This window comes from Netta rufina, assembly GCF_964035555.1.
Source record: "Netta rufina genome assembly, chromosome: 1".
In the NCBI taxonomy this organism is placed as follows: Eukaryota; Metazoa; Chordata; class Aves; order Anseriformes; family Anatidae; genus Netta; species Netta rufina.
In genome coordinates, this window is record NC_140123.1 from 159647123 (window position 1) to 159670174 (window position 23052).

At 41.3% G+C, this 23052-nt stretch overlaps 1 protein-coding gene across 1 annotated transcript in view; it reads left to right on the top strand.

The window, feature by feature from the left end:
* The window catches only part of PLXNC1 (plexin C1), a gene marked incomplete at its 5' end in the record, with an annotated part of 68718 nt that overhangs the window by 27308 nt on the left and 18358 nt on the right, over positions 1-23052 (top strand). The window contains 12 exons of the mRNA XM_084305875.1: positions 3944-4083; positions 5226-5405; positions 6705-6792; positions 7699-7905; positions 8017-8208; positions 11631-11730; positions 12854-12955; positions 13344-13447; positions 16523-16564; positions 17033-17157; positions 17723-17921; positions 19290-19436. Coding sequence (XP_084162001.1) covers positions 3944-4083; positions 5226-5405; positions 6705-6792; positions 7699-7905; positions 8017-8208; positions 11631-11730; positions 12854-12955; positions 13344-13447; positions 16523-16564; positions 17033-17157; positions 17723-17921; positions 19290-19436 — 1626 coding nt within the window. The remainder of the gene's footprint in view (positions 1-3943; positions 4084-5225; positions 5406-6704; positions 6793-7698; positions 7906-8016; positions 8209-11630; positions 11731-12853; positions 12956-13343; positions 13448-16522; positions 16565-17032; positions 17158-17722; positions 17922-19289; positions 19437-23052) is intronic.

Sequence of the window (23052 nt, forward strand, 5' to 3'; positions counted from 1 at the left end):
GATTTTGGATCCAGCCACTGAGAGCACTGCAAAAGTCATGGGCCTAGCTTTAGACACGGTATTTGCAATATTGCCTTAAATGCCAGAATCCATGTGTACTGTGTGTAGGTGATCTAGTGACAAAAGCCAGTGGATTAGCTGGAAATGGAACTACCCTCCATCCATCCCACCCAAGAAGGATCATTGGAAAGAAAGGAGTGTTACTGGTGGCAAAAGACCTTTCTGAATCTGGTCGTTTGGTTCTCTTCTGAAATTGTATAGACTGTGTGAACCTATCCCTTTTTTCTCATAGGGACAGCCCTTTAACCATGAGGTTATCCCTTTGTTCTTTATGGTACCAAATGTATTTATTTTTTCATAAAACTGAGCAATCTTGTCATCAGTGGTTGCTGATGACATACAGGTGTTAGGAGAGAAATGAGTAGTGAAGAGAAATTTGACTGATGAGTAAGTGCATAGAGGTTTGCTGCCTACACTTCTGGGTTTCTGCTTTTCTGTGAATGATAACATGGTTGGTATAAATAGGCACTGCATTCTTACCTCTAAATGTTTCATTAGAACTACCCAAACTTTTACCTGTGAAGACAGGAATTACCTCTTAAACCCAGCAGTTCAGCTGAGGTATCTTAAACAAGATCACAAAATCTGTTTTGTTTTCTGCAGAGGGGTGTGGAATTGCAATACTTGGGCTTCTGAACATTAATATTCTGGATTTGGTGTGCATACAAGCATTAGTGCTGGTGAAAGAACAGAGAAGATTCTTCTTTGCTCTTCTTCCAAGTGCATTAATTTGACATTGGTAAATAGTTGGAATTGCCTGAGAGATGGCTTTCTTCCACATGCCTTATCTGGGAAAGACAGTGATGGACAAGGCTCTGAAAACACTAGAGGCAATCCAAAGACAGATGTTTATTTAGATGTGATTGAGCCATTCAGAGGGCTTGAAATTGCTTTTGAAATCCTGCTTTCCTTTGGCTGCTGGTGCTTTAAGGAGAACGTGTTGGAGGGCTGAGGAGGATTTATGTTTTCCCACATCCTCAGCTCCAGCCAAGCATTTATATAAATACACTTTATTTTGGGGATGGCAGCCCCACTCCTCCTCCCGATTCCAGCTGCTGGTTTCCATGCCCACACCTTCCTCCCCTCGTGCTGCAGCAGCAGCTGGACTGGTTGTGCACATGCTCTCGACAAGGAAACTGATTTGGCTGGAAATAAATGTTTTCTTTTGGCAGGTTGTTTTTCAGCTGGGTTAGCTGCATGATCCAGGTCTTTGTGTGGCCTTGGAGTCCTGCACCAATGCTGGTGGAGGAGCAGCGCAGGAACGGGGATGTGCTCCCCGGGGTGTCAGAGGCTGATTAAACCAGTCTACAGCCAAACATCTCGCTGTGACCTGCAGCCGCGCTAACCACAGCTCTGAGGATGTGTCTGTCACAGTTTACAAAGCCCCAGGGAAGCGCTGCGCTGTCCAGGGACGGGGGGGCTAAGTCTCAGCAGCACAGAGCTCTATCGAAGCTGACAGGGTGGTGCTGATTTACATCACCTGAAGACCTGCTGCGCCCTTGCTGCGTGTCTCTCTTTCATCACCATGGCATCTGCATGCCTCACAACTACTGGTTTTTATAAACGTCCTTCTGCCTCTGCTGTTTCCCTTCACAGTGGCTGTGTGTGCAGGGGCTGAGGGGGCAGTGGGTCCCTTTGGAAATGAGCCCCGCAGGCCCAGCCAGCCCGCAGTGAAGCGTTGCCTCCCCTGCATCCAGTGATGAAATCCAGTTTCTTTGCTGCTGGGGAAGGTGTCGCAGATCACCACAGTCAGGTCAGGACTGTTCAGTGTCCAAGGCCAGCTGGCCCCAGAGCTGCTGGTGTCTGCCTGAAACCACAAGTCTGAGGTGGGGCCCAGCGAGGAGGCCGGCGGCGTGTCACCGCAGGGAAGGTGCAGCTGTGCGGTGAAACTTCTGGGTGAACTGTGCTCGCCGCAATTTCCAGCTAGCGTTAAAAAAAATAAAAAAAAAAAAAAAAGGAAAGAAGGAGAACAAAGCATTCTGTATAACCATGCCATCGTTCTCTTTCTTGGCTTAGAGGCTGGCCGTTAGCTGAAGTTTGAGGAAGCCTCGTTTCCTGCCTGCAGCACCTCTGGGTGCCCTGTGTTTCCTCTCCGGTGCTCGCAGTCCCAACGTAGCTCTGGGGGTCCCTGTGTGCTTGTGTGATAGTGAACAAACCTGTCCTTCAGGGCTCCCTGCTGCTTGCCTGCAGGAGTCCATAAGCAGTTTTGCACTCCTTTATGTAGTATTTGGCTGCTGGGTGTGTGTGAGGATACTTGGGTTCCTTCAGTGCACTGGAGGGACAGGACAGGAGATAGCTGCAATAAAGCACTGCTGCTTCGCAGGCTTCAGCCTCGCAGATTTCTGCCTCATTCATGCTCCTCGCTTAAGAGTTAATCTGATCCCCAGGTCAGGGTGGGAGTGAACTTTCCCCTTCAGCAGTTTGTCAGGCATTTCCTTTGCCCTCCTCCATTACTCCTGTCAGAAGTCACCTTGGAGCGAAAGAATTTCTTTAACAAACTCCTTACTTTTGCAGGCCCTTTGGCCCTGGCCTTTGCCCTCTCTTGTTCTTTCCTAAGGGAAAAGCTGTGGCTTTTGGTCAGCTGTGACAGGTCTCACATTTTTTCTGGAGTGTTTCAGTGTTTGTTGGGCCATGGCAGTGTGTGGGGAAAATGCCCCAGGGTCCTTTCTGAAACAGGCAAATGCTGTGTTTGCAGAGGACTGGAGAAGGGACTCAGGTGGTCCCCTCAGGCCATGAGCCTGAAGTCTTGATGCTGCTCTGGGACATGAAAAGATCAATGGGGAGAAAACCACTGTGGCAAGCAGTTCCCTAACTTCCCTAGAGGTTTTACACCAGCTCTGTTCTCAGTATCAGAGAAGTTGAACTTACCCATCGATGCATCCACAGGCAAACTCAACAGAAATCAAGACAATCACAAAACACTAAAAACTCAAACTGGTCGTATGGGCAGTCCAAAACCAAGCTAGAAATCGTTTGCCTGAAAAGGTCCCAAGCACTGTGATTTCAAATGAGTGTTTTCCTATTTGTTTGAAATGTTTTCAGTTTTCTCTTGATGTCTGAAAGATGCACAGAGAGGAAGCTGACTGTCTGATTATAAAACTGGGGAAGCAGCAAAACTGATTAAACGTGAGATGCTGTCAGAAGCATCAAGCAAATAGACTAGGAAAAAAAAATCTCTGTTCTCGGTAGCGTTAGTAAGTTAGAATAAGTAAATGGAAAGATACACAAAGAAAAACCCAGTTTAAAAATTGGTTATGTTTCTTTAAGACAGACAGCATCAGAGCAACCTAGGGTTACTCTCAAATGCAGAGAGAGAGATTCGTGAACTTGTTTGCATCAAAATGAGATACCAAAAGATCCCCGCAATTGTGCTATACCTTCAGGTCAACGTATGACTTTGAAAAGACTTTCTAGTAAAGCTCATTCTGGGCTCTTTCTTGACTTTTCATTCTATGATTTGACACTGCTTCCCCTTTTCAGGTCAGGAGAGATGCCTTCATTTGTTTCTCAGATCTCTCACAGTGACAGCACCATGGTTTTTGTCTCGTGTTGTTCCGTAGTTCTTCAAGGGTCACGCTAAATGTGTCATTTCAAGCTGAGTTTTTCTGATACATACCTTCTAGCATGTCAGATTATGATTCCTTTTGGCAACTTTGTTACGAGATAAATTGAAATATAAATTATGTAGGTAAAAATAGTTGGCTTGTAAAGAAGTTGTGATTGACAGTACTTCCCAGGATCAAACTTAACAAGATCTGAAATTAATAAGAAAAATGTATCTCAGTGCTGTCAAACCCACATTCCTATGCAGTGGTTGTTTTTGCTGCTGTTTTAACTGCCTAGCCCTTTTGTAAACAGTCTGTTTTGCTTTGTTTTCTAATAGCATATCAAAATTCATTCCATCGAACCTTTGTGGATTTCTACATTAGGCAAAAGTGAAATAACAGTCAAAGGAGAAAACTTCACACGTGCATCGGGCATAAAACTCATACTGACGGGCATCAGTGGCTGTAAACCAGACATGTGAGTTAGCACAGCTCTGAAAAGTACTACTTTTTACTTTGCATAGTGTAAATTATGTGTTTATAACCCAAAACCCATTTTTCCCTAGCAATACAGTTGTGTGAACAGTTGTCATGGACCTCTCCTCGGTGGAGGGGGGTGCTCTGCACTCCTTTAGTTATTCTTCCACTTTAAATTCCTAGAGGATGGACATGAATGTGGTGTTTGGGTACAATATAAGGGATGGCGTGGGTGTGTGGGCAGTTCTCAGTAGTGGTTAGGACAGGTCTGCACCTGTGTCTCTCTGGTCTTGCATCAGGCAACAAGTTAGGTCACAGGAAAGCCTTGGCTTTTGTTTGGCTCTCCTTCGCTTCAGACTATCCCCCATATATTCTAGGATTTGGCTTGTGAAAGCGCAGACATTGTGCCAGGAAGGGAATCTCTCATGCAACAGCTTGTACTTTTCTCTGTTGATGATTGCACAGTGTAAACCCCTAGATAATTAGGCTATCTTATTCTCAATCATTTTCAGGTGCAGCTGCAATGGCTGCCTGTGATTACCAACTCCTTTGTACATAGCTCGCACTTGAAAAAGTATTCACAAAGTACAGCTCAATTTTTACTTCAACCATGAATTTACTGGGGACCACAGAAAACAAAAGAAGAGAAGGAGAGAGAGGGAGGGAAGGACAGAGAGAAAGGGGAAGGGGAGACAAAGGGGCGGGGTGGGAAAGAGAGAAAGGAGGAGGGGAAGGAGAAAAAGACAAAGAGGGAAAGAGGAAGAGAGTGAAAAAGAATAAAGGAAAGGAAACTGAAGGTTCTCATTCTTGACTAGCTAATGAACCGTGTTGATAGAACAAAGAAGTTAAAAAAATAAACAGCAGAATGACACATTATGTTACATAGCCTTATCCCAAGGCTATGAGACCAATATCTGTACCATCTTGTGTGATTATTGTGACACACAGCGACTTCATTCAAAAGATGCCCTACTTTGTCTTTTCAACTCCCTGCTCTCTCTTTTCACCTCCATCTGGCAGCTCAAAGATTTATTCCTCTTCTCTCCTCATCCTTTGCTTTAGGTTATAGGCTTCATGCAGTAACACCAAATGAGTGGCTGAATCTGTGATTCAGCATCTGTGACTATTTTCTCTCTCCTCCAGCATTAAAGTTAGAAATGTGCTAAATGATACACAAATGACATTTGCTCTCCCACCAACACGTAAAGAGGCCAAAAGTGTATGTATACTGGCTGACGGGAGAAGGTGTTCACCAGCAATAACCCTGCATTATGTTTCACCGCCGTCATGTTTTGGAATCACACCAAATACCTCCTGGATCAGGTAAAGTGTGTCTTTCCGTACTTTTTATGTATTTAGTAAAATGTAGTTCCACTGAGCCAATATGAGTGTCCTTCCTTGGCCAGACTGCAGCTGATGGGAACTTGGATGACTGCAGTAACCTGTTGTGGAGGATGAATTTATACTGGTGAACTGGTTTAACATTTAACTTACAATAGTCACAATAGCTGCAAGACAGATCCTGTGTTTTGTAGGATTCCATAAACTTCCCCTGTTCACCCCAAGTCTCCATCATAGAAGTTAAAAATAGTCTCTTTATACTGAAGCTAAATCCAAAACTTTGGGCATCACACACAAATTCAACCTCAGAATAACTTTGAATTCTTGGTATTAATATACACTTCACCTTCGAAACAGCATAAAGTATCAGTGAATTGAAAATGAGGTGAAATTTATCTCCACTGAAGTGATAGGTGCAGACTTGCTTTAGGAAGGGGTTCCCTAAAGCCAAACAAGGCTCTTTCAAGCCCCTGCTGTGTTCTGCAGGAGACATGCAGGGCAGTTTGAGACATTCTCAAGCACAGCTTTCCACCTGCCTGTCCCTCTGCGTGCACAGCAGAGTAGCAGAAGGGATTTTACCCACTTTCGTGTTCTCAATCTGACATCTTGGCATCAAACACAGGCAAGCGTGGGTTTGAGGTAATGGGTTGGTCTGGCAGCTGCAGCAGCTGAGCAGCTAGGACACGTGCCCTCACCTCCAGGTGAGGGGCAGTGCAGGCAGCTGGAAATTAATAATACCTTAAACCACTCCAACTGCGTTCAGCAGAGATGCTGGGCTACAGCCCTTAGACACAAGCACCATTGTGTGTGCTGAGACAGATGGTCTGAATACTGCCAAGCATGTTCCCTGCGAGGTGCCTGGCACCATCGGTTTGTCCTGAGGAAAGCAAGAATTAAGCATGGCAGGACTGCTCTAGGGCAATGAAATACCATCATGTTCTTTCCTCCAGACAGAATATTAACTTGCAGTATAGTTCTTAGGTTGCATGAACAGAAAACAAGATGAAGAGTTCTTGAAAAGAAGTATGTGTTTGTGTGCTATCAAGTCATTTGGTTCTGTGCAAAAGCGTTTATCATAACATTATGAAGAAAGAATGACATTACACTATGTAGCTCAAATTATCTTGTCCTGCAGTTTGACTTTATTGTATTGCCTGCTACCAGAGCAAAATGCATGAGTAATTCATTCACAGCTAAAGCTTTAATGGGGGACTTACGTGTAGGAAAGCAGATAATTTTAACCTCGCTACTGCCTCCCCTTCCCTTTTTTTTTTTTTCCAGTGGTGGTCGCAAAATAACTGCAAGTGGTAGAAATTTTAATGTGGTGGACAGTGTGATTATTTCAGATGACCAGAGATCAAACCTCACCGTAAGTCTTAATCTCCTTTACAATACCAAATAGAGGTCTCTTAAGGGATTAGGTTTTGTTCCTAAGGTTTTAGGAGGATCTCAGTATTTTGGAAATGCTTATATACACGAAATGTGAGGCATTCTACTGAAATAAATATGACCACTTGTAGGATTATAGTTGCACATATCCTCAGTACAGGATCATGGATAAACATAAGCTACTCTTCAGCATGATTCCCTGTGACATTTTCTGTGTTCTAAAAACTCGTTCCAAAACTGTCCTTCCTGAGCCACCATTCCCAGCCTCCAGCTGCAGGTCTGTTGGAGGAGGGGGTCTTGTACATCTCTCTGGTTTTGTGCTGAGAACACAGATGGTGCCAATGCCTCAGCAAGCAGGAGGTGACTGAAGCTAATGTTGAAATGAAATCTGAGGCTCTGAAGCAGTGGGCACCCCGTTGCTTCCTGGTCTTGCAGCACAAAGACCAGAAAACAGCAGCACCAGGCCATGGAGTTGGGCAAATGCAGCAACCCCCCCTTTAACAGGAGCAGGGGTGGGGAGAGGCAGTGCTCAAGGGGTGCTGGAGAGCTTGTCCTGCCTGTCTCATATGACCTGCATTAAGGGGAAGGAAGGAGAATTTGCTATCACTATTCCTGTCTCACTGCAGGAAATAGCTGCCTGAGCAGTGTGCAATCAGCCTTAAAACAGCACACGGAGAGTGTGATAAATGTGCTTAAAGGCAGACACTGGCTCAGTGCAGAAACTTTCTCAGGTGCTCCGCATGCAGCCGTGATCACAGAGAAGAGGTTTACCAGGTATCTGTATGAAGTCAGGAAGGCTTTAAAATGATTTTGAGTGCCTCTGTTTGTAATTGTACCCACTGTTGAGTGCTTAATGACTGTTACAGCTTTGCTATTGCTTTTCTAGGTCTCTAAGTGTTCTGGAAATGAATCTGAATATCATTACTTAACGCCAAGTCTGAGCCATGCAACAGAGGGTAAAGTTGTTGATATGATATTGAAAGTGGAAACTACCTTTATACCATGTGTCAAATTACACTATCACCCTGACCCCGTGTTCATTAACTACCAGCTGCACACTGAGCTGGATCCTGATCTGGAATTAAAAATATATGTAAGTTTGAAAGTAATAAACTACAATTCCTTATTTATAACATTGAGGGTCATTTTTTGTCTTACCTTATTTAGTGACTATTTGTTATCTTAATTTTTTTTTTCCCTCTAGAAAGAAAATGACAACCTGAATATTTCTAAAACTGAGGTAGAGGTTTATCTGTCATATATGAATGGCACACAGACCAAAAAGGTGTGGTTCAATGTCCAAAATATTACCAAAAAACCAGACCGTAGCACCATACTGTGCAAATTCAAAAGAGAAGGAACAGACAAGATTGACTTTTCCACTGTGAAAGTTTTTGTAAGTAGATTTCCCTTTTGTTGCAATTTAACAGTGTTTGGATGTTTATGTAGGAAATGTAGCATTACTGCTCTGATCATACTCTTTTGGTACTTGGTTGTCGGGTTATATTTCTCACATCTCAGCATGCCTCCCTAGCTTAGGTACCTCTAGCAGCACTGAGTTAGCTTACTGCCTGGTTACTGCTGTGGTGCCAGAAGTAGTCTTTGCAGACCAAACTGAGCTCCCTGCTGCTGAGCTCCAGGAGAGCAGTAGCTTGTCACACCTCTGGCTGTAGCACAGGCATTGGTGATAAAATATTACTGGGATCAGGAGTGCCCCTCATCTTAGATCTGTAAGCAATCTGCTGCTGCAGTGTGGTCATGAAGAAAAGGATTCTGTCATCCTGTTCAGTTTTCCCCATTAAAACTAAATGAGTATCTTAAACTGTGCATAGTAATCACTGAGACACAGGAGAGGAAAAAAAGGGGAAATTTCAATGTGCACCAAGGAGGCCAAAAGACTGTGAACATATGGCACAAAGCCAGGCCCAAATATAAGAACATTAGCATGGATGTCAAAGCTAAATGGCATCTTAAGATATTTGCTCCATGAATAAGATGGAGAAATGTTTTTTTTAAATGCAATCATCACCATTTATAAGGGAGAAAAATGATGCCAGACTCTTACTGCAATGTATGGTGATATAAAACTGGTATAAAACTGAAATAACTCTATTGACTTCAAGGCATATGGCACACAGCAAAGATTAACGAAGCTCTTCTCAATTCCATATCACTGTTAACTGGTCCCCCATCTGTGGATCCTGCCATCTGAGCCAGTTATGGCATGGAAAAGTCTTTCTGAGATTGGTGTTACGTTTTAGTATTAGTGTTGCCTTGCAGTATTACATGCCCATCCTGCAAGCTTCATAGGAGTAACTGTCATCAAAAGGTCACCACTAAGGCAAATCAAGTTCAGTAGCTGTAATGTAACTTTTTACTTCTAGTGCCTTAAAAACACTTTTTCTAACATCAAGAAAAATGTAAAAATAGGATACATTAAAAAAAAAAAAAACAAACGTGTTTTTTCAACCATATAAATGAATCATCATAGAAGAAGTAAGGTTTCTATGAAAAAAAGGATAAGCTAGGTAGTAATGATAATCTAGGTATGGCCCATGAATAAATGTCTCTCTTGCCTGAGTTTTCAGTAAGAAAGAGGTTATTGAGTGTTGGCTCAAAGACAGGATGATCAGTCAGAGTGGAGGTGTCAGAGAAAATGCCATTCTCGTGACAGAAGCAAGATTCAGACAGATCAAGGAGCTCAAGACAGGAAGAGTGGGCTCATTCTTACCACAGCACTGACAAAGAACTGGCACGTGATTTTAGAGACTTGGTAGGAAAGACTAAAAAAAAAAAAAACAAAACGGTAGAGTTATGAGAGTTGGTGTAGGGCTGGAGAACAGCAAATGTACCATCAGTGTTTGAAAAGCAAACAAATCAAATCTTGATGTAGGTTTGTTGCTTTAATCCTAACTCTGTGTAAAGCTTTATAATGTATTTTGAATGAGAAGCTCTTGAAAGACCTGGAGGAAAATGGAAAATGAGATAATTGTCAACTTCTTTTTCATAAAAGCAAGTTATGCTAGATATTTTTATTGGGTAAGATGAGTGATTTCCTCAGAAACAAAAAGCAGTGGTTCACATGTACCTGGAAGTTATTCAGTAAACTACTTAATGTGATCATTATGAAGACACTAGGGATAAGAACAACTGGATGCTGTGTATGGGGAGCTGCCCTTGGGCAATGCTGGTTTTCATACAGATATTATTTAATATCACTAGTGACTTGAGCACAAAAATAAGGCATGTGCTAATAACGTTTGCTGATGACGTAAAGCTCGGAGGCTTTACCAATCCAGAGGATGTTTTATAATATCATGCAGGAGGAATGAAATGAATATAGGAACAGGAGTCAGATGATTTCAGGTGTGCCATATTTAGTCTATGATTCATAAGCAGAATAAAAAGAAGATAAGGAACGAAATGGGGCCACTGACTAGGAGGGTTGTGGTGAAGATTAGAGATAACCTAAGTATGATCTGAAAATTAAATGAGTGTTTTGCCTCAGTTTTCAATAAGCAGGGATGAATAACAGGAATTTCTTCTTTAGGAGCACTTTGGTTGGACATGACAGGAGGAGAAAGGCGGGTGTGTTGGTCATGGAATGACTAACATGTTTAGCCACCAGTGTATTGCAGTCTTACAAAAGGCAAATGGGATTCTAGGAAGGCTCAGACCGAAAGTTATTTGCGTAAGAACAGTGAAAACATATAAACAAACAAGGAAAAATACATTTGATGGAAGAAATAGACCTGTTTTGTCTTCTGCGCTTTGTAGCCCTAGTTTCTTTGCTTGCTCTTGTCCCTGTAGCTGCAGTGTGACTATCCAGTTGGCAGTCTCCAGCTGCCCTGGCTGCTCACATTCTGTGACAAGCCAGTGAATGAATCACCAGATCTCTGCATTCCCTGCTGTAACCCAAAATAATTTCAACCTAACTCTTCCTTTCAATTATCTGAGGCTCATTTCTATCCCCAGCACTTGGTGGTATTCTTTTTCTGTATTCAAGTGTATTTTTACTTCTAGTCTGTTTATGGTCTTAGCTACCCTTTATTTACGTGTTTTCACTGTCCTCTTGGAGATTCTCCTTCGCAAAATTTCTGCCATAATTATCAGTGGTGAATGCTTTAGTTCGATGTCTGGCAGATTTCAGTGTATTCCTAAGAACTAACATCTGTCCTGCCTTTGACAAGGCCAGTGGTTGTTGGGGAATGTTGTACATGCTTTGTATGTTGTATTTGTTCTGCAACTGACCTTTGGGAACGCCCGCAGTCCTACTTGAAGAGGTTGAAACATCTGCCAAGAAATGGGGAAGAGGACTCTGTGCCAGGGCCTCTATCACAAATGTTACTTCCCTCATTATCAGCTTGAGCCTTACCTTGCTTTTCTGCTCAGCAGATTAACACTGTGAGTGCAAGGAAATGCTTTTAGCTATCAACATGTGCCTCCCTTGCTGTAACATACCAGAACGTTTAGCTGTGACTCTAAAGTGCATGAACCACTTGGACAGCTGGAGGCCTCCTTCTGCCCTTCCTTATGTTCAGTTGAGGGCTCTTGTTTGCAGCATAAACAGTGGCAAAATTTGGTGTTTCACGAGGACTTCCAATTTTTTCTTTAGGCACTGCTCTGATACCCTGATCAAACAACAAATATAGTAGAAGTTGTTTGTTTTGGTTCACATATTTTTTTCCAAATTGCTACCGTCTTCCCAGGTATCTGCAGAACCAGGGTACTTAATATGCTTCAAATATTCATAAAATGACATTTTAAGTATTGATGTAACATCTGTCCTCTACTAACACAGGCATTGTTTTTCTTCAGGTCAAATTAGGAAATTTTGAGCTTGAAGTCAAACCAACATCATCATATATATATTTATATGTCCTTATTTTGCTGCCTATTGTAGTGGGTGTCATTATAGGTAAGTACCATAATGTGTTTTCAGCTTTTGATTAGCTGCAGGAGATAATCACAACACATAAACACCTACAAAGAAACACTTCAAAGAGAGAAGAAGAGCCAAACCCCAAACTTACTTACCACAAACTGAAATTTGTCAAAGATATATACACAAACCAAACTGTCTTGTGTAAGATAGTCAGAGTCAGGTGGTTTTTTGCCTGTTCTCAATAAGAGTGGACAGTTTACTCTGGTCTGGTAGTGAAGTCCATCTTCTACTACAGCATGTTATAAGACAGTAGTTTTGGCCATTCTGCTGGGATTATTCACCATCATGTAGGGAGGCAAGCCTTAGGACCTACATTTTTGTGTCACAAGTCAGGCATTTCCAGCTGTCAGAGCTGGGCTTCCCTCCCATACCTTGGGGCAGATGTTCTCGATCCAACAGTTTATCCACAGGCAGTGTTTGTGGTGTTTCTGCTCAGTCTCATTTGGATCATTTGTGAATTAATAGTTCATTATGAAACTGAGGAGGTATCATAATTTCATAATTATCCCATTGTCTTTTTGTCACTCCTCTTTTTCTAAATGTCATGACCCAGTTATGTGTTCAATAAATTTCAGTTTAATGTAATAAGTTTGGGGTTTGACTCTTCTTTTGTTTGGTTGGGTTTCTTTTTTAAAAGTGCATTAGCTTTACAACAACCTTATCTAGTGCCTTTTATTTCTCAAAATAAGCTTTAGGGAAGTTAACAGTTAGGAATTGGTTTTCCTGTTCAAAACTGCTTTTCCTGCTTAATCAGGGCTACCTCAAGTAGGTTGTTAATAGCAGAAATGCTTGTTAGAGTCTCTGACTCACTGTGCGGGTTGTACATTTATATATCAGAATATGCTGTACACTCAAATAAAGTTGGATTGACATGACCTCATTACAATAAATGTTTTTTATTAAACATGGTTTTGGATCCAGGTAACTAGTGCTCATGGGTACTATCACACTGGTGACAGTAGAAGCATTAGCCCTTCTGAAGAGTGCAAGTGTATATTAATCTTTCTGTTTCTTAAAATAATATTAAAATACGTCCTGTCAAGGAGTTGTCTGTTCTGAAATTTCGTTACTCTTTTTTTTTTTCCTTCCTTTTTAGTGGCATTCATAGTTACTAGATACAAATCCAAAGAGTTAACCCGTAAACAGAGTCAGCAACTTGAACTGCTGGAGTACGAGATTCGGAAAGAAATACGTGAGGGTAGGTCTAAAGAGCTTTATGGTGCTTAAGTACACAGTATTATTTCTGAAATGAAATGCTCAAGGAGAAGCGCACATAATATAAACGTTTTAATTTTATAGCTATTAAAATATTTTTGTGTTGTATCAGAGTTTCTCTTTAATGTTGGTGTGCACTGCAGTAGCAGATAGCCCTAAGCTAATAGGATTGCATGTAATAATTTCCTTCAACAAAAGTGAAGATAAAAGTGGATTGATACTTTCCAGCTCTTAATTGCTTTGCAAAAACAACCCCTCTTGCCTGAAAACTGCTCTTAAGGAACATCTATTGGATCCAAGTTGTAATTGTGGAGATGATTTTGTGTCGACTAAACTAACCCTCTGGGTGGGGAGGGGGGGTGTTTTTTCAGGATTTGCTGAACTGCAGATGGATGAACTAGATGTGGTGGACAGTTTTGGAACTGTTCCCTTCCTTGACTACAAACACTTTGCTATTAGAACTTTCTTTCCAGAGGTAAATATTTACAAGTCTTTCAGTTGTCAGCCCTTCATAATAATAAAAAAGCTAGGAATATAAGGATAAATAACTCAAGTAAATACTACACAGTCACTGCACATTGTTTTCACAAGAAACTTTTCTTAAATCAAGAGCTCCCAGAGAACACTTAAGGCTGTACATCTCTATATTTAACCAAGCCTAAATGCTGTAGTTAAAGCACCACTGTTGAATTTTCAAGGGTTGTGTACTCATCAGTTTCTTTTTGCCCAGCCTCGCTAAGTTGCTTGCCTTTCAGGCCATCCTAACAAAGCTATAATTTATCCATTGCTTTTTTGTTCTCATGTATTCACTTCCCGTGCTATAGCTAATTAAAGTAACAGTCAGGCAAGCTAATATGCTAGCTAACATCATGACACTTTCTAATTAGACTTGTGCTGCTGACAGAAATGGTAGGACCTTGATTCAAAGGAATACAGATCAAATGCTTAAAAATTACATAAGTACTTAAGTGCTGTCCAGTTTAGAAATGGGTATTTTCATTATTTTTTGAAGCAGTTTGTGCCACAGCATGATAAAAGGACAGGAGAGGCCTTTTCTTCAATGTTTTGTTTTTTTCTCTTCTCTTTTTTGGTCGCAGTTTGACAAGCTGGTAAGTGCACTTGCCACAGCTTTCAAAATTATGCCATGTTAACCAGCGCTTATTGGCATTTACTAATTGGCAGAAGCTCTGGTCTCAGCTGGTAACATTTTATTGTGTAACTGACACCAATGAGCAGAAACATTTGGTTAGTGTAGTGGTGTGTTAAGTTATAGCTGGTACATAGTTTATACTAGTCAACATATGTCGCTTACCACTGCTGTGGCCCAGTCCTGCAGCCTTGTCTGCACACTGCTTCACTTTATTGCTGTGCATAATCCAACGGAAGGTTCATCGTGATAAGGTTAAACCCATGTGACGGATGCAGAATTGGGTCCCTTGCTTGTACCATGCCAAACAGCAGATACTAAATCAGATTCATATTCAACAAGTACGTATATGTGATCTTCATATACTTGAGTCCAGTTCTCACACCAAAGGAGGTTGGCAGTATCTCTCCTTCACCTGTTTTAATGCTCTGGGTTTATTTTCTATGGAGTCATTGCAAGGTTCAAATAAAATGGACCAAGAAAATCTGCTTTCTGCATTTCTTCATTTCACTCTGTTTTATTGCCAGGCATATTAGCATAAAATTGTGTTTTTATTTTTAGGAATGTATCTTTTTCCTATTGATAATCCCCTGTCAAAACAGTAACAATCTGTAGAAGCTGTCTGGGTGGAAATGCTTTGCAAATAAAATGGAAAGAAAAAAAAAGGCACAAAGTATGTCACTCTGTTGCATTATGTAAGGTCAGAAAAGGATGAAATCTTTTTTTTGCCTTAGGGAGTCTCATGCCACCTCGCATCCTGGAAATGTTTCCAATTAAGACTTAGTCTCAGTTTGAAATACCTGTAGCATGGATGTAAACTTGCCACTGTTAACTCTCTACAGACATGCTGTGTCAGGCAAGTTATTAAATGTCTTCTGTATCAATTTTTCCTGCAAAGTAGTTATCACTTACATTGCAGGAGCATCCAAACATACTTTGTGCTATGTGCATGTGGCAGGAGAGAAGTGCTCTATTAAGCAGATACTGCAGATGAGCAGAAAAGGTTCGGGGACAGTAAATTACAACCTACGGTTAGAAAGGTCGAAGTGATAAACTGTCAACCAACGGTCAGAAAGGTCAAAGTGATAAACCATCACTTCCCTTGCTAACCTGCTCTTCTGAGTATCTTCTGTAGTCAGTGTGAGGACAGACAGCTCGATGTGATTCACCCCACTTGCCTGAGACATCTGCCTCAGGACAGGAGTAGCTGCTGAAGGAGGGAGTCGGGTAACTAGGATTAGGAGTGGGGAACCCCTTCTTCTTTGTGAGCTTCTAGCTTCCTGCTGTTTCAGTTTTCTGTATTTAGTCTGGCTTGATAGCTTTTGTTTCGTGCTTAATGCTTATAGGTGTTAAACAGATATTACAGCTATTCTTAAAATATTCCTTATGTTCAGCCTGATTTTTGCTTTACTTGTTAAATCTGGTTTATTACTTTTGTTTTCCCTCCATTTTCCACACTGTTTGGTTTAATGGTACCATGCTTGTTCCCTGTTTGCAACCATTTTTCACCTTTTATGTGGTTCCAGCTGCTTAAAAGGGGGGGAGAGGCACAACATGACTAGGGAGAGGGAGTTTTACTGGCAGGTGTTGGTAGGGATGCTGAAGAAAAGTTATGAAAAAATGTGAATATAGCCAGTAGAGGAATATGATGTTAGAAAAGAAGAGAACAGGAGGCATGAGGAAAGGGAAGGATTAAAAAAACAGGGGCTGCCAGCACCACAGATAAAGCAAGCAATAGTAAATGTTACTAGTGTAAATGTGATGCTCAAGGATACTGCTTTGGGAACATGCAAGTGCATTGGGGGCCTTGCAGGCTGTGAGAGTCAGACAAGAAGCATTTGCAAAGTATTTGAGAACTGTGGGCTTCCTTTTGCTGTGGCAGCTTTTGCTAGGGCTGGGTGTGTGGTGGCACCTGTGCCTCTGTGGAGACTGACAGCATGGAGACCTCCCGGAGAGTTCATTTGTGAACATCCGTAAAGTGCTTTGCAATGAATGGAGGCAGATGAACTCAAGTGTCACTGCATTACAGAAACTGTATATTTGCCTTCCAGAACAGTGCAGCCGGGAGGATCCCTTACACACCAGCACATTGGCAGATGAAGATAATAAACAGCCCTTCCTGCAGGGCATTAGTTCACTGCTGTGCTAGGGCAGCTCGGCAGCCCAGAGTAACACACAGTAGTCCTGAAGTTAATATCAGGCCATCTTTCGGCGTTTATTTTCCAGTGAACCTGGCAGAAGTCATTGTGTAGAGTTTTTATACTGTAGCCACACTTAATGGAAATCCTAGGCTCTATTTCAAGTTGTAAGCCATCAGGAACAGGCTTGGCGTATTTAATGTGCATGTGCTAGAAAGTTGTGGTGTACATCAGAATGATACATATGACCTGTCTTGTATTTTAGTCAGGAGGCTTTGCGTCCATCTTCAGTGAAGACATGCCACAAGTAAGTCGATGGAGTGTGATATGCCTTGAATATTTTGTCATGAGTGATTGCATCCCTTATCTGAGTGTTGTGCTATAACACATCAGATGGCACTTTCATTACATTCCTTGTCCCCATGGGGAGGGTTACATGGATTTATGTATAAAAGGAATTTGATGTGTAAGATTCTGTTACCTAGTGTATGTTGTGACTTACTGAAATAAAATAAACAGAATCTAGTCGTGGCAGATAACAGGCAAACTGTTGGCATGATTTTGTGGGTGTACTAGAAAAGCGTGCTCTCGGTGTGTTGTACACAAACACAAATGCGTTTAAGTAAAATCATGAGACCCATGAAATAAATGCAAAATTCCCATGTATTTAAATGAGGCCAGGATCTTGCCCTGTGTGTTGCTTACCATTTTTCTGAGCATTAAGAATCCCTCATAGCCAAACTACAGCGTACTTACTTTTCTTTAACTGTTCCAGAGCAGAGACCAAACGCGCAAGGATGAAAGCTTCAACATGTTGCATGCTTTAATTTGTAACAAGAACTTTCTTGTTACTCTCATTCACACCCTTGAAAAGCAGAAAAATTTCTCTGTGACAGACAGGTATAGTATGATTATGCTTATCATCTTCAAGACAAAGAGCTAGCAGAAAAAAATCAGCATAGATTGTAGCACCCAAATGTAACTTCCACTTCTTGCAAAATAAGCTTGCACTATTCCAGAACATTTTTCCGTGTTCTCCATCTGCACACACTGAGGAAGAAAAAAACATTGCCATTAAACAAGCTATTAAAGAAAAAACAGAATGTTTGTGCATGTAAACAAAGAGGCAACGGAGCAGGAAAACTCACTTCAAAACTATAAAGACTTCCTGCAGTTACGTCAACAGTTTTACAGTTTAGAAATGTACTGTCACTGAAGCAGGTGTTATTCTGCAGAATTAAATGCAGAGACACAAATTTTGTGTTTAAAAAATAATCACCAGAGCAGATGGACTTGCATTTTTTTATATTTCTTTATACATCAGTGGACAGATTCAGTGCCTGAGAAAGGAAAACTTAGGATATGAACTCCGCTAAAGTGTGTTTCTTTTATTGAAGATGACTGGGAAGAGAAATTCCAAATAATACAGCATTGTCTCTTTTTTTTTTTTTCCTTTTCTGAACAGGTGCTTGTTTGCATCCTTCTTGACTATTGCACTACAAACTAAGCTAGTTTATCTAACCCATATTTTGGAAGTGTTGACAAAGGACTTGATGGAACAATCAAGCAATGTACAGCCTAAACTCCTGCTTAGACGAACTGAATCTGTGGTAGAAAAATTGCTGACAAACTGGATGTCCGTCTGCCTTTCTGGTTTTCTCCGGGTATCTGTACATTTTTTCACTGCATAAGATATACAAAGAGTATTGTTAACTGATGTCTTCCCTAAGTAATATTAATGGGATCTGTACTAAGCTATGCCTAACATTTAAGGTACCCTCTTCTAGTTTAGGTGACATAGCTAGCTATCAGCAAGGGGATGTAGAAAAAGAGAAGGTCTGTAAGAGATAATTGTTTCATTTATTTGGCTGAGATTTGGGTAGTTTTGCAACTCTTGCATATCCTTTTCTTGTGTAAGCCATTATTGCATCTCTATGAGATGTATTTCAATAATAGTAAAAGACTGGTACACTTGTAAAATGCAATTTGTACCTTTCTATGTGAGCTGCTGAAAAGCTACCATGTAATGGAAGTTTAAGGCAGACCATCTTCCTTCCAACTTTTTAACCCCCAAACGGCATTGCAGATTTCAAGAGCTAAATGATTTCAAGTGGAAACGAAATAAGCGTTTTCTTTCATTTTTCAACTTGTTATTTTAGCCCACTTGGTAGCACTTCAATCTTGGTTTCAGTGCTTGGTTATGCTTCCTGTCTCACTGGTGTGATGGTGTCACACTTGGTATCAGTCATATCAATCCTTGCTGTACCATCGATACAGTAGCAGAATTGTTTGGGGTTCAGCACTGGTTTCCTGAAACCCCAGGAGAAAGCCAAGGAGCTGTCAGAAAGATTTTTTCTTGACACACCAGTCATCTTTATGGAGCTGGGCTAGTGAGATTATTTGGGCTGTGGGATTGATGTTGCATGGAAGCGAAGATCTATCCTTCCTTGCTCGGGTGTTTACCTGGGCCCTGGGCTTCAGGCTGGACAGGAAAACCCCAATATCATTCCTTCTTTTGTTGATACCAGTGTATGTCCCACCACTTTGCTGCCAAGGCTTTTCTCAGGGGTCACAAGAGGAGAAACCAGTTTAAAAGGAAGTTAGATGTTAGCTTGTTTTCTCACAAGACTGAAAAGGAAGAAATAGTTGATGTATGCATGTGAACACATGCACGTTTTCCCCACCACCAGCTCTTTGGTGGAACTAGGAAGCATCTGCCAGGTGGAGAAGGAGCAGCTTGTCTGTAGTGTACTTGTGCACAGCAAGGGGCTGTGAGCTCTATTGCCATACACTCCAGCTGTCTCTTGCTATTTGCATGAGACTTTCACACTGAAAAGCAAAGTCAAAGGATGGAGGTTAAACAAATAACTTGGTAAGTCTGCTCACAGGGATTTTCTTTCTTAATTGCAAGATAACAATTTAGTTAAAAGGAAATAACTCAATTTGTTACACTTGATTTTTTTTCTATTTATTCATGCCCCTTTAGTGACTACAAATATAAACATGTTCCTTGTGTTTGTTTCATATCCTAGGAGACAATCGGTGAACCTTTCTATTTGCTAGTGACAACCCTCAATCAGAGGATAAACAAAGGACCTGTGGATGCAATAACTTGCAAAGCCCTGTACACACTTAACGAAGACTGGCTGCTGTGGCAAGTGTCTGAATTCAAAACAGTGGTACGTTTGGCAGTTTGCATTACAAAACCAGACAGCTACAATGTTTTTTTCTTTTTCTAGGAAGGTAAATTAAGGCTGTTAAGGCATAACCACACTAAGGTGATGGTTAAGTTTCCAGATAGAGAAGAACAAAATTAATCACCAAAGGTTAGGTTAAATGAAGTGTCCGGGTATTAAAATTCCTTCTTATTTTAAAGTGTATTACAAAAATGTAAACATAAGCTTAGAATTTTAACTAAATTGCACTTCTTCAACGAATGAAGGAATGGAATGCAGAGGTTTTATTTTTCTGTTGTGTTTTGTTGTGGCTAATCTTCAGGCAGCTGTGGGCTTCCATGTTATTAGCTCCAAATTAGCAAGGTTACAGAGTGGTGCATTTTAATTAGCTGCTTGGTTAAAAACAAGCTAATTGGGAAACTTAGCTAACTTTCAGAACTTTGCCATAGATTTCTTTCCCAAAACAACTGCAAAGTGGTTCCTATTTTACAGCTACAAAGAGAATTCTTTGAATACTGGACTTCCCTGACTGTCATTCTGAAACTGAGGGGAGAAGGGACAGCAAAGATTACTGCATTTTTAAGCATGTAAAAGCTGTGACTTTTTGAGTAGAAGATCTGAAATACTTTTCAGAGTAACCAGAGTCCATTTTTTCCAGAATTTCTAAATGATTTTGAGGCTGAGAGCTTAAAAATCCACATTTCCAGTCATTTCCTCAGCTTCCTTGCTCCTCAGCTCCTCACTTCTTATTGGAGTTGCCAGGCAGCAGCTGCCATGGAAAGGACAGTGCAGGTGCCAGTGGCTCTGGAGGAGAAATTAGGCCTTTCCACAGCCCAGATCTTGAGCCTCAGGTAGGGCTGGAGTTTCCAGGTCTGCCCGTTTTCCATGATTGCAGCAAGAACCTGGAGGTCCTAAGATGCCTTGTATTGGAGTAGGTTACATGACCCTGGAAATTGTGGCTGGTCAGCACCCATTGGACTGGCTCGGGCAAAAGTTGGGTCATGTAGGAAGCTCACCAAAATGATTGCTTTTCTGTGGCACATTTCTGAGTTGCCATTTTCAGCTGACAATTCTTGAACTACCAAATTTATAGTCAAATAGACCAAAGTTCTTGAACTACCAAATTTATACTCAAATTCTTAGAGCCATTTACAAAACTGCTGTTGGAAGCATCATTTGAAGATACTTCAAGCCAAGTTACCACTGTGTGCATTTGGAAAGGACATTGGACTGAAAATTAGTTAAATGCATAATACCATATCTGTGTTTTCCTTGTTTGTGCACTGCATTTGGGATCGAGGGTAAGTTTAAATGCATTACTATACGTAGCCATAGGATACAAAACCCAGTAGTTATGCAGATAAATACTTTTCAGGCAAGCTCAATATGCCTGTTACTAGTAGACTATGCAGGAATATCTGGTCCTGTGGAATTGATTGTCTTTTCTTATTTATAGCACAAATCCACACTGAGAGATGACTCGGGGGATAGCTGACTGTGAACCTACGGAACATTGCCTTAAATACTTTTCCCAGTACTACTTCTATGCATGCAGTTGCTGATAGGGTCTTGCAGGCAGCCAGCAGTGAAGAGAAGAGACGAGAAGTGGTCTGAAGGACTCAGTATCTGTGGGGAAGGCTGTCTGCAGATGGATGAGGAAGTGAGAGTAGATAGCTTTTCTCAAATGTTGGTTGCTGCCCTTGTACTTCTCATTATTTCTTATTTTATTACTTTTATCACTTATTCTTGCTTTTTAATGATACTGCTTTAATAAATGATAGTGTTACAAGATTAATAAGGCAGCTTGCTATCCTGAGGTTCAGCAGTGTATTGGACTCAAGTGAGAAGTGGCTGAATATTCCCTTTAAAGCTGTCAGAAGAGGGGAGAGGATCCTGCAGTAGAATTATGGGGATGGAGCAGAAGGACTCTAGCTCTGGATGGACAAGGAGAAAGTTTTGTTTGGTGTTTTGTATAAGATTTATGCCAGAAATTAAAGCTGTACTGTGGAAGAGATTTAGGTGGAACAGAGAGGCTTTCTGGGCTGGGAAAGCAGGCCAACTGTGCACGTTTTCTCTTCAAGAATAGCACTTAGCAAGATGCAGAAGAAGTCAGCTTTTCTTCTGTCACTAACACCATTTCACATGCACTGCAGTGACATACAGGAGCTGTGAGTGTACAGACAGGGAACCGAGCATCTTTTTCGCCTTTCTTTGAAAGCTAATCTCTGCCTAAAAGATTGCATTTTTTGTTGTTGTTGTTTTCTGCATCAAATAAGTTCTGAGCTGTGTTTGCACGTTTGGTCACTGCCATAGTATTCCAAGTTTTGCAGTCTTTTGTAAGCGGTTTATTTAGTGCTTTTCAAAGGTCCCACCATAGTGGTATGCTAAAGCATGCTTGTCCAGAGCACAGCATACAAAGCAACCCAAAAGTGGTGTTAGGAAGTTACTGCAGCATGTCTGCAGACAGACAGTGTCCAGAGTTTTAAGGTATGTAGACACTTGAAGATGCAGGGAGGCATGTAGTACAGGGCTGAACTCTGAAATCAGTGGCAGGGCACAAACAAGGGTGTGGGCGCGGGAGATGCAAATCCTTTCAGGAGTGAGACTTCCATTCCAAACCAATAAAAGCAGGATACAGCCAGGCTCCTGAAAATCAGGGGGAGTCTTCTCCTAAACACATCACTTAGGTCGTTGGGCAGGAGAAGGAAGAAGTGCTGGGTGTGCATAAAGAAGGACAGGAGAGTTTTTCTAAAATTCAGGCCATTTGTAACAAGGAAAAAAAAAAAAAGAAAAAAAAAAAAAAAAAAAGAAGTGCATTAGTTTTGAATTACATTAGAGCTGTTCCTTGGCTGGGCTGTGTGCCTCTTTTAAAAAGGCCACAGACCTTGGGATCAGCCAACCCCCTACTGTTACCACTCTCTGCTGGAAAGGGTCAGATATTGAATAGGGCCGGGCTTCTGAAGTCAATACTCAAGCAGAGGAATTGAAAGAAGGATGCTTTTAAAAGCGTTGGTCCAGTGTGAGCTGGGGAGCTGTGTGGTTTCATGCTGTGCTTATATTTGAGTATTGAGAAATAAAACTGCCTTTAAAGAGACTTGGATGTGTCACAGAGCCTTTCAGAGGCTGAGGAGGCAAATCTGCTCTCTCACAGGCAAACAAGCGGCTGCACCTCTCGGTAGACAATTTGCTCAATGACTAATGAAAAAACACTGTCCAGCTGAGTGTTAACATTTGACTGAAGTGTTGTTTGTTTGTTTTTTTTTAAATAGAAAAGCTACACAGTGTGGACCCAGTCTAGGAGAAATTCTTGGTGGAATCTCTCCTGTGGGAAATCAGGGGAGGACCTGTTCATATGGTAGACTTCATGCTTGGGCATTTAAGAGCTACAATCTTCTCTTGAATGGTCACTACTTAATTTTAAAAAGGGATTTGGGCTGTTGAATTCTATGTGCTGAAATAAGTTTGCATTTTTGGGTGGGAAGAAACAATCTAATTCACCCATTCAGACGAGTCTTTTATCGAAAGTGAAGCGAAGCTGTGTGGTAAAAGGTTGTTTAAAGTGTTGAACTGCTTCACTAGTTAAAAGAAGGGTGTTAAAAGAGTGGGAGGGATGTCAGGG